Source organism: Lagenorhynchus albirostris, chromosome 13 (genome assembly GCF_949774975.1).
Source record: "Lagenorhynchus albirostris chromosome 13, mLagAlb1.1, whole genome shotgun sequence".
NCBI classification, from domain to species: Eukaryota; Metazoa; Chordata; class Mammalia; order Artiodactyla; family Delphinidae; genus Lagenorhynchus; species Lagenorhynchus albirostris.
The window spans coordinates 14,551,984-14,563,135 of NC_083107.1; the positions used below are offsets into that span (position 1 = coordinate 14,551,984).

Genomic DNA, 11,152 nt, shown 5'->3' on the forward strand with positions numbered 1-11,152 from the left:
TCCCCATTCCCTCCAGAGGTCAATGGCATCACCTCTGAATTGGGAAAAGAGGTTTTATCCTATGTCACGTATTGAAAACGAGAAGACCCAGGAATTCTGTATCCTAATCCCAGAGGCACAGAACATTAGCCGCACGGGTGGCTCGTGTGCTTAGCAGCAGCGGGCTGTGAGGAGGCAGCACCGTCCCTGCAGTTACCTGTCTCTGGCTGGATACTGTCCACAGCTTCCCATTCTTCTTGGGCTCGGAGCACCTCTGTATTCATAACTGCAATAGTGAGAAAAGGAGACTCTCTGAGATCTAGGTGTGTCCGGATTGCTGTCGTAGCCCCTGGCCTTCCCTGCCTGCCTTGGGCCTTGTTGCTACCCTCTGACATGCCAGAGTGAGCTTTCAAAAAGGCAGATCTGACGGCAGCCTGCTGCTCAGAACCCTCCAGGGCGTCTCCATAATTCTTGAGATGAAACCCCAACTCTTCACAATCAGGAGACTCCTTACCTCTCTGGCTCTGTCCTAGGGCATCCAGAAGTACCTGAAGTCTCTCAACACCCCCCTTGGGTGCCTCTGCACACCCCGCTCTCCCACCTTCAGTTCCAGCCCCTTCTAGCGCAGTTCCATCTCATCCTTCAGCCAATTCCGGTATCACCCTCACCTGGGTGCCTTCTTTAGCCTCTGTAATCTGCGTTAGGAGCTGCTCCATGAGAGACCCCGACACCCCATGCTTACCACCATGTTGCAAACTGTCTTGCCCACTGCACTGGGCGCCACAGGAAGGTAGGGTTCTGAGCGCCTGACACGTGACAGGTGCACAATGAATGTTTTTGTTGTTGTTGTTGTTTGTTTGTTTGTTTTGTTTCCGGCCGTACCTCACAGCATGCAGGATCTTAGCTCCCCAACCAGGGATCAAACCCGTGCCCCCTGCAGTGGAAGTGCAGAGTCCTAATCACTAGACTGCCAGGGAAGTCCCCACAATGAATGTGTGATGAATGAATGAAAGCACAACAAAAGCGAGGGAAACAGAAGAAAAAAGCAGCAGGACAGGCGCTCTATAACCACCACACAGCCCTCTTCTCCACACCACAGCTGCCACTCTCTGGGCCAAAGTGCTGGCAGCATGGCCCATCACTGGCTTTTCCCATTTGCTACGGAGGACACTGGCCGACAGTGGGCAGGATGGAGAGACCTCTGTTTGACACCCAAACTCGTGAGCCTTCTAGCCTGGGTGGTGAAAGCAGGTTAGGACAGCTCCCCTCTGCCTCGCAATCCGGGCTGAGGACGTTCACGTGACAGTGAACTGTTTTGTAAGTATACTTGCAAATTAAAGAAAAAGGTACCCCAAAATCAAAACACTAAAGGATAACGAGGACAAGGAGGCTGCTGGGGAGCCGGAGGGCTCAGCTGGCAAAGCACAGCGCGGAGCCAAACTGCTTGTCAACTTTCCATCTCTGTCCCTCACGAGCTGCGCTTCTTCGGGCAGGTCACTTAACCATTGGTAATCACTCTTCCAACTACTGTGAGGAGGACGTAACTCTTCAGATTCTAGGGGAGTGCGTGGCCCAAAGGCCACTCGCTCAATAAACGTCAGCTAGTATCACTGACGCAGTTGTGGGCTCGGGTCTGGCAGGGATGTGGATGGTGGGAGCAGATGAGATGGGTCCGGGGTCCTGAATCCTGGACTTCTAGGACATTCAATCTTGCCAGCCCCAGCCCGGGGTAGCAGACTACACCAGGGCTTCCAAACTAGATAACTTCAACAGAATACAGAACACTCAACCTGGGACAGTGAAGAAAACAAAACTTACTTCCAGCATGCTGGACACGTTAGCACACAGAATGGGAGACGAAAAAGAGGGACAAAGTGGCTAAACAAGAAGAGCAGAGCAGCAGCCATGGATCTCATCACGACGCTGAGAAGCTCCCCACCCTTCACCCCTCATCCACATCCAGCTTCACTGACTTCATGACTTCAGATCATTATGAGCAACTCGATCACTCTTTCACCCCCCACACCTTCACCTGCAAACGAGTTAATCAAAGGTTGTGAGCCAGGAGCACAAACCTCACAGGCAAGGGTGTGGGAGCTTACTGTGACAGCAAGGTAGTCAAGAGAAAGTCCGAGGTCTCAAGCAGCAACGCAATCTGGTGCCCAAACTGGAGACAAACATCCAACCCGTGTAAGAGCATCTCTCTCCTTTCCTGGTTCCTTTAGGACTCCCACCTCTGAAGATGATCCTGACATAAATACTATTTTTCCCCTAAACTGACAGAAGAACGAGGAGCCACAGCACGAATCTCCAGGACAACAAACCCAGGTCCCGTTAGTACGGCTCTTTATCGTTGTTCCTTTTGTCAATTGCCTCCTTTATTTAGGCCCTCTTCTACTTATTCACATAGTAAACGGCACAGCTGATCTAGCCGGCCTATTAGTTTAAATTAGCTGAGAGCAATCTGGGGAAAAAATTGTAGTTGTTTAGTATGATTAAGAATACCTGGGGACTTCCCTGGTGGTGCAGTGGTTGAGAGTCCGCCTGCCGATGCAGGGGACACGGGTTCGTGCCACGGTCCGGGAAGATCCCACATGCCGCGGAGTGGCTGGGCCCGTGAGCCATGGCCGCTGAGCCTGCGCGTCCAGAGCCTGTGCTCCGCAGCGGGAGAGGCCACAACAGTGAGAGGCCCACATACCGCAAAAAAAAAAAAAAAAAGAATATCTGGCACATAAATGCCAGTTGCACTGAAATAGAAAATACTTTAGCATTTAAGGCAACATCTCTAATAAATGTTAGGTTTGTCACCACATGGTAAAGACAAAATTCAATTAAAAGATACTTTACAGACCTCCATATAATTTTTCTACATTGGAATATTTTTAATAGACCTCATATTCTTAGAGATTACATTTTCAGTTTACAGAATTTAAACATAACAATGCACACGAATGAGCGCTCACTACGATTTACATTCTGTGTGCTAAGCACTTTACACTATCTCATTTAATCCTTACACAACTCCTATCATACAGGTGCTGATATAATCCCTGTTTTATAGATGAGGAAAGTGAGAGTCAAGAAAGATTAAGTTACTTGCTCAAGGTCATAGGGCTGATGGGTGAAAGAGGCAGGACTTAAGCCAGAGATATCTGACTCCAGAACTGGTTCTTCTGAATTGGTGAGTGTGCTTTTCTGTGTAATCAATTAGCAAGTGGAATGAGCTTTAAATATAGTATGGGAAGAGCCATGTCAAGCAGATAAAACAGGATAACTTTTCAAAGGCTTTTCACCCACTCTGTCTCATTTCATTATCACAACATCCCTTTGAGGACAAAGGAGGTACTAATATTTCCACTGTAGACACAGAGATTATATGATTTGCCCAAAGGCGCACAGTAAGCTACCAGCAGGGCTTGTGGGGCCAAATTAGAACTCAGGTCTCTAACTTTCCTTGAAGGATGATAACTCTATGAAGTTCTACAGGAGGGGCGTCCCTGGTGGCACAGTGGTTAAGAATCTGCCCGCCAATGCAGGGGACACAGGTTCGAGTCCTGGTCCGGAAAGATCCCACATGCCGCGGAGCAACTGAGCCTGTGTGCCACAACTACTGAGGCTGCACTCTAGAGCCCGCGAGCCACAACTACTGAGCCCGCATGCCACTACTGAAGCCCGCGCGCCTAGAGCCCGTGCTCCGCAACAAGAGAAGCCACCGCAATGAGAAGCCTGTGCACCGCAACGAAGAGTGGACCCCGCTCACTGCTACTAGAGAAAGCCCACGCGCAGCAATGATGACCCAATGCAGCCAAAAATAAATAAATAAATAAATAAATAAATAAATAAATATATATATAAAATTCTACAGGAAAAGTAGTGAGAGAAATTCAAATGAGGAAAAGCAGACCCACAGGGAGCTCCGCCTTGAGTCCCACCCAGGCTCCGAGGGGGACTTACCAGCCGGCTCCCACCCATTATTCGCTTCTGCCGTCAGGGCCCGGAGGATGCCGTGGTTCTTCAACTCTGAGATCTGTAGGGGCAGCTGACCCTTAGTGTGAGGACGGAGTCCACATCCCCCTACCCACACAAACAGGTCCCACCCACTGTACTGAGTGTCCTCGAAACTGGAGGCCAGAAGAATCTAGACTTCCCACATGGGTTGGTTAAAACCAATCTTAAAGAGAAGCACCCGGAAAATGCCAACTATGACGGAGCAGTTGAGTGACGTGAGGACAGGTATGAATATATGCCCTCCTTGGAGAGCAAACAGACAAAAATCCACTCAACTCAACTGAGACAGAGGTCCGCTGCACTCTATGTTCTGCCTCATTATAACAAGTATCTTATCAGATAGAGGTTGTCTTGCATGCCTCTGCCCTCCCCACACCCCCATCCAAAGTGTGAGCTACTGGAGGGCAGGGTCTGTGCCATCCTGTGTCCCGGTGCCTGGCACCACATAGCAGCAAGTAACACAAGCTTCTGCTGCCAGGAAGCACTGAGGTGTGGGTGATACGTACAGGAATTCCCCTGAAAGCCAGAAGAGCACTGTTGTCCTTGTCACATGGTGGAGGGTACCCAGCAGACACACCTTCAACCTGCAAGACAAACCAAAGTCAGTCTCCTGGGCACGTAGTAGTCCCTCAAAGATGACAGCTTAAACGTCACACCTTTTTCCAATAACACACACACACAAAATGGATGAACTCCTGAGAAGTCAACTACAAGGAATACTGTAAGGGAAAACTCTTGTTTAATCGGTCTTAAGAAAAACCACGAAAAGCTTAATGTTAATATAATCTTTAAAAAAAATTTTTTTAAATATATTTTATTTATTTATTTTTGGCTGTGTTGGGTCTTCACTGCTGTGTGCGGGCTTTCTCTACTTGTGGCGAGCGGGGTCTGCTCTTCGTTGTGGTGTGCGGGCTTCTCGTTGCGGTGGCTTCTCTTGTTGCAGAGCACAGGCTCTAGGTGTGCAGGCTTCAGCAGTTGTGGCACGTGGGCTCAGTAGTTGTGGCTCACGGGCTCTAGAGCGCAGGCTCAGTAGTTGTGGCGCATGGGCTTAGTTGCTCCGCGGCATGTGGGGTCTTCCAGGACCAGGGATCGAACCCGTGTCCCCTGCATTGGCAGGCGGATTCTTAACCGCTGCGCCACCAGGGAAGCCCAATGTTAACATAATATTATACAGATTTCCTTGCTCCGTTCAAGGTCTCAAGGCTCTGAGTAAGTGAAGTTGAGTGTAGCACTCTCCTCACTTTTGGCCTTTCTGCTCAGCCAAACCTTCCCCCTACTGGAGCTTAAAAAACCATCTGACCAACTTTTTGCAACTCATATCACCAATACAGGGCTAATTTTCCTAATATGTTAAAAAAAAAAAGATCCTACAAATCAGTAAGGAGAAGAAACCACCCAGTAGAAAAACTGGCACGGACATGGATGGTTTACATGAAAGGAAGCACAAATAGTTCTTAAACCTGAAGAAATGCTCAACCTTACCCATCACAAGAGAAATGTCAAATAAAACTACTCTGAGATAATGTTTTCCACTTATCCTATTATCAAAGATCAAGAAGTGTGGTAACACTGTGCTGGCTAGACGACCAAGAGTTATAAGACACTGGAGGGTGAATTGGCACCACCTCTCTGGCTTGACAATACCTGGCGAAATCACATATGCTGTGCACATTTGGGGCCTGCAATTTCATTCTAGGAATTTATCTAACACATATAGTCATCCATGTACAAATGACATGCTGACAGTGTCATTCATGGTAGTACTGTTTATAAAAACAAAGAGCTAGAAAAACCCTGACTGTCCACTAATGGACTTTTAATTTTATTTTATTATACTTTATATTTCCCCCCCAGTTTTACTGAGATATAACTGACATACAGCACTGTACGAGTTTAAGGTGTACAGCATAACGATCTGACTTATATACATCATGAAATGATGACTACAATAGGTTTAGTGAACATCCATCATCTCCTATAGATACATCAACAAATAGAAAAAAAAACTGTTTTCCTTATGATGAGAACTCTTAGGATTTACTCTTAATAACTTTCATTTATAATATACAGCAGTGTTATCTTCATCATGTTGTACATTACATTCCTAGTACTTATTTTCTTATAACTGGAAGTTTGTACCTTCTGACCACCTTCATCCAATTCCACCCCCACCTCTGGTAGCCACAAATCTGATCTCTTTTTCTATGAGTTCCTTTGTTTGTTTTTGATTTTTTTATTTTTGGCTGCGTTGGTCTTTGTTGTTGCGCGTGGTATTTCTCTAGTTGTGGCGAGCGAGGGCTGCTCTTCGTTGCAGTGTGCGGGCTTCTCACTGCGGTGGCTCCTTGTTGCAGAGCGCAGTCTCTAGGCACGCAGGCTTCAGTAGTTGTGGCTCGCTGGCTCTAGAGCACAGGCTCAGTAGTTGTGGTGCACGGGCTTAGGTGCTCCGCGGCATGTGGGATCTTCCCGGACCAGGGATTGAACCCGTGTCCCCTGCATTGGCAGGCGGATTCTTAACCACTGTGCCACCAGAGAAGTCCCTATTTGTTTGTTTTTGAAGTATAATTGACCTACAACACATTGTTAGTTCCTGGTGCACAACACAGTGATTTGATATTTCTATACATTTCAAAATGATTGCCATGATAAATCTAGTTGTCACTAATGGACTAATTTTAAACAAATTAAAGCATATCCACTCAATGAGATCCTATACAGCCATAAAAAAGAGTAAGAAAGTACTTTATGGACAATTTGGAACAATCTTCATGATATATTAAGTGAAAACACAAAAGGCAGAGTATATACACTATTTTGCCATTTGAATTTCTAAAAAACACATAAATATATTTGCTTGTCTTTACAGAGACTATTTCCAGAATTATATCCAAGGAAGTAGTAACTTTGCCTCCTTCAGGAAAATTGGGTAGCTGGGGGACAAGGGTGGAAGGTAGTTTTTTCACTATATGTACATCCTCTGTACTTTTGGATTTTGAACCATCTGCAGAATTATTTTCTCTAAAATAAATAAAAGAAAAAATAATAATTAAAGGAATCATTGCTTATGTCAAGGCCCGAGAATCCCAGATTGTCCTGTTACTCTAATCCCTTCCACATATTTTTGCCAACTAACACTCCTTAAACACAGCTTTGATTTTTTTGATTTCTTTTTGCCTGGGACACAAGAATGGACACTAAACACACCACAGCTGAGCTAACTCCTCCATAACTGGCCTCACAATGCCTAAGCACTATTGTCTCCCAATTTGATCCAATGAACATATGTGCTGCAGTTCCTCTCACCTCCAACCCCTGGGTCATGTGATTTTCCTCCAGAATCCGCCCCCACCTCCACCTTCGCAGTGTTTTCTGGTCCCTTCAAGATCAGTTCCACCTCCTCGGGGAGGCCGACCTTACCAACTGGGGCTACAATGGTCCCTCACGTCTCTAAGTCCTATAGCCCCTCTGTATGCGGCACAAGGGCCTCTGCAAAAGACCCGTCTCCCCAGTCAGACTGCTGCTTTGAGTGCAGGGACCTTCTCGTATACTTGTTTTATATTTCTTAGACCATTTGCACAGCACTAGGTTCAAGATACATTCTCAAAAATATCTGGTAATTCATTGTGCTGAACAGCTCCCTGGAGAAGTCTGTGTGCTCAGGACTCATTGCATCCTTCCTTTCCCTCTCCGATTCAGTCCTCTCTAGTGTCCAAAGATGGATGTTCTCTGGAAGAACAGTTCATCTATCTTAGAACAGTGACAAAAACCTCCCTGGACTCCCAAAACACAGGCTTTGTCCCCATTCTGGCCACTGAATCCCACAGGCTCCATTTAAGACTATTTCTGGGCAAGGTAGTGAAAAAGGTAAGGAATGCAGGGTAAGCCACCAGGCTAACACGAAGACATAGCACATTGGGGGACTTCCCTGGTGGGTAAGACTCTGTGCTCCCAATGCAGGGGGCCTGGGTTCGATCCCTGGTCAGGGAACTAGATCCTGCATGCTGCAACTAAGACCCAGTGCAGCCGAAAAGAAAACAAAAAAGACATAGCACATTGATTCAGGGGTCCTGACAATAATCAGGCCAAAACACGCACTGGAGACAGAAAGGGCCAGTAAGGTAAACAACCCAAATTGATGGAATACACATTTCTTGGGGGATTCTGCCTGAAATTCTCTTCCCACCCAAGCAAATCCAGACCCAAATCCCATAGCCCACTTAGGAAATAAGCTGTCAGGAAAGGCAATTGGCCCAGAAGTGACTAGAAGCTTCTTCTAGTAGAACAAAGAGAACTAGAGTGAGGATTCTTCCTACACATTTCTGAAGCTCCACATCCTCTTGATGTATGCTCTGTCTTATTACTATTAACAACATAACCCAAACCAACACCTTCTTTCCCAAACAGAAGTGCTTGCTTACCTGTCCCTCTCTTAATTCTTTCTCATTATGGAAAGAGCAAGAGTTTTCATTCATGACTCAAAATCATTTGTTCAAGTGAACTCTGTCCTTGGGCTCAGAAAGGAGTTTAATAAGGTCTGAGATTAGAAGCTCTGGGGAGAGCCCTAGATCCGACTGTTCTACCTTTGCCTTCCTTCTTGGCAACCACTTAGACTAAGAACAAGAAAACAGTCCCTGTGTGCCATCACCAGGGTGCAGGTTTCTGTGAGTCCCTGAGGTTTCCGGAGCATCAGCCCTGAAAAAAAAAAAAATTAAAGAATAAAACTGGTTTCATCATTCAATTATGCCTCTGTTAAGAACTGACTTGAGGGCTTCGCTGGTGGCTCAGTGGTTGAGAGTCCGCCTGCCGATGCAGGGGACACGGGTTCGTGCCCCAGTCCGGGAAGATCCCACATGCCGCGGAGCGGCTGGGCCCGTGAGCCATGGCCGCTGAGCCTGCGCGTCCGGAGCCTGTGCTCCGCAGCGGGAGAGGCCACAACAGTGAGAGGCCCGCGTACCGCAAAAAAAAAAAAAAAAAAAGAACTGACTTTAAAAATCTTCAAGCAGCTGTAAACATATTCTGAATAAACAGCCTTCTTTAGCCAAATGCCTGCCTCTTACTATCCATGTCACTGGATGGAAAGAAGGGGTCCCTGCAGGAGTCCGAGAGCTGGACCATCAGTACCCAGGAGGCAGCACCAGTGTAAGTGGTGGGGATCTGTTTCTGACGATGAAGTTACTGAGATCTGGGGCAGCATCTCAAAGGGGTGAGGCTGATTTAGAGTGACACATCGGTGCATGGTCTTAGCTTAAGTGCTCAGGCTTAGTTTAGGTCTCAGACGCATGTTGGGCCTATTACCAGATTCGGTTCCTACGACGGCAGAAACTCAAAATGCAACACTGTGCCTACCCTTCCTCAGTTAGCACCAACATTGTACATGTGGCAGCTGCCTAGCCAGTGTGGCTGGCTCTAAGCCCTTCCTCCCATGAGTCCACCCTAGGAAGAGGGCTGGACAGGCCCACACCTCATCATGGGGGAAGTGGACACCATGGATGTCTGTCACAACAAGAATGTGGATAAGTATACAGATGACTGGCAGTCGTACCTCACAAACTTGGTTGACTTTTTTTTTTGGCACGCTGCACGGCTTGCAGGATCTTAGTTCCCTGACCAGGGGTTGAACCCAGGCCCTTGGCAGTGAAAGCGTGAAGTCCTAACTACTGGACCACCAGGGAATTCCCCAGACTTGGCTGACTAAGGACGGAGGGTGGCACTGCCCTGAGGTCAGCCCTCCAGAGAATATGATCTGGGTTCCCTACAAACTGGCTGCCAGTAACAAGATGGACTCTTTGTCAGGGGGCAGGACGCACTGACTGATTCCTAACACCGAGAGCGGGAACACCTCCCGACTCTAGGGCTAGACATTTGGCTCACTGTAATAAAGGGGGAGGGCAGTGCTCCTCAGGCACTAGCTCTCTCTGGGGTCTCAGCATCTGCCTCCCTTTCCTTTCCCTCCTCCTTGACCTCCATGACAGCATATGACCAAACACTCACACACTGGCCAACCTTGCGAAGGTGACAGGCAAGTATGGTGACGGCAATCTCAGGAAGGCTCTTCTGTTACTGGGCTCGAAATGTATCAAGCAGCACAGATGCATGACCAACTTTACATGCCTGCTGGCGCCTCAGTTCTGGCTGCCGCCCTGCTGGGGGCTTCAATAGGGACAGTTACTATCTGTAAGAGAGAAAGAAAAGAGCAGAAACTGTCAAACAAGCAAGTACTGGAAATCACAAAGTCACTCCTACCAATATTCGGCAAGTTCCTCATGGCTGGGCCTGAAGAAATGGCCAACCTATAAAGATGGATCCTTTCCAAATTCAGTATTTATGGTGCACCCACTTTACTTTTCTCTTTTTTCTTTTTTCGTGGTACGCGGCCCTCTCACTGTTGTGGCCTCTTCTGTTGCGGAGCACAGGCTCCAGACGGGCAGGCTCAGCGGCCATGGCTCACGGGCCCAGCCGCTCCACGGAATGTGGGATCTTCCCGGACCGGGGCACGAACCCGTGTCCCCTACATCGACAGGCGGACTCTCAACCATTGCGCCACCAGGGAAGCCCACCCACTTTACTTTTTTAATTAAAAAAAATTTTTTTTAATTGAAGTAGAGTTGATTTTCAATGTCATGTTAGTTTCAGATGTACAGCACAGTGATTCAATTATATATATATCTGAATACAGATATTCTTTTCGAATAGCTTTCCATTATAGGTTATTACAAGATATTGAATATAGTTCCCTGCGCTATACAGTAGGTCCTTGTTTATTTTTATGGTGCACCCACTTTAGGCAATGAGCTACATTAAGGGCAATGATTTTAAGTTTAAGCTTGCTGGAGCTTAAACTCTCTGAATAGGTATTTAATCTAGAAATTGGGTCCACACCTTAAATAAAAATGCGCACACAGGTATGCCACTTCTTTCATCGGCCTTGTCGCTGGGGCCTCCCCGGCCCTTCCAGCCCCGACCAGGCCTCCGCCGCAGGCATCACCATCCCAGGGGGGCGCCGCAGCCAAAACTACTGGCCAATTTGGGGTCACAAATCCCGGTGCTCGCCGGCTGGGATACGCGTATGTTAACAGAGATCTCAGTCCATCGAGACACCCAGCCAGAGAGGGTGGGGACTCCGTCAGCAACTTTCTCGGTGGGTAAAACAAGAAAGCAACTTGCCTCA

At 47.4% G+C, this 11,152-nt stretch overlaps 1 protein-coding gene across 6 annotated transcripts in view; it reads right to left on the reverse strand.

The window, feature by feature from the left end:
* Window positions 1-11,098, reverse strand: part of ELMOD3 (ELMO domain containing 3) — a 28,276-nt gene extending 17,178 nt beyond the window's left edge. For 2 of the 6 annotated variants that reach the window (XM_060169702.1, XM_060169704.1), the window contains exons 1-7: window positions 10,864-11,098; window positions 9,976-10,156; window positions 8,403-8,676; window positions 4,494-4,571; window positions 3,934-4,006; window positions 722-913; window positions 197-265 (exon numbers count right to left, since the gene is read on the reverse strand). In XM_060169702.1, the coding sequence (XP_060025685.1) occupies window positions 197-265; window positions 722-913; window positions 3,934-4,006; window positions 4,494-4,571; window positions 8,403-8,456 (466 nt within the window). In that variant the 5' untranslated portion in view covers window positions 8,457-8,676; window positions 9,976-10,156; window positions 10,864-11,098. Of the gene's footprint in view, window positions 1-196; window positions 266-721; window positions 914-3,933; window positions 4,007-4,493; window positions 4,572-6,848; window positions 7,003-8,402; window positions 8,677-9,975; window positions 10,157-10,863 lie in introns of all 6 variants that reach the window. The other 4 variants (XM_060169701.1, XM_060169700.1, XM_060169705.1 and 1 more) reach the window with 4 other exon arrangements.
* Window positions 11,099-11,152: the final 54 nt, after the last annotated feature.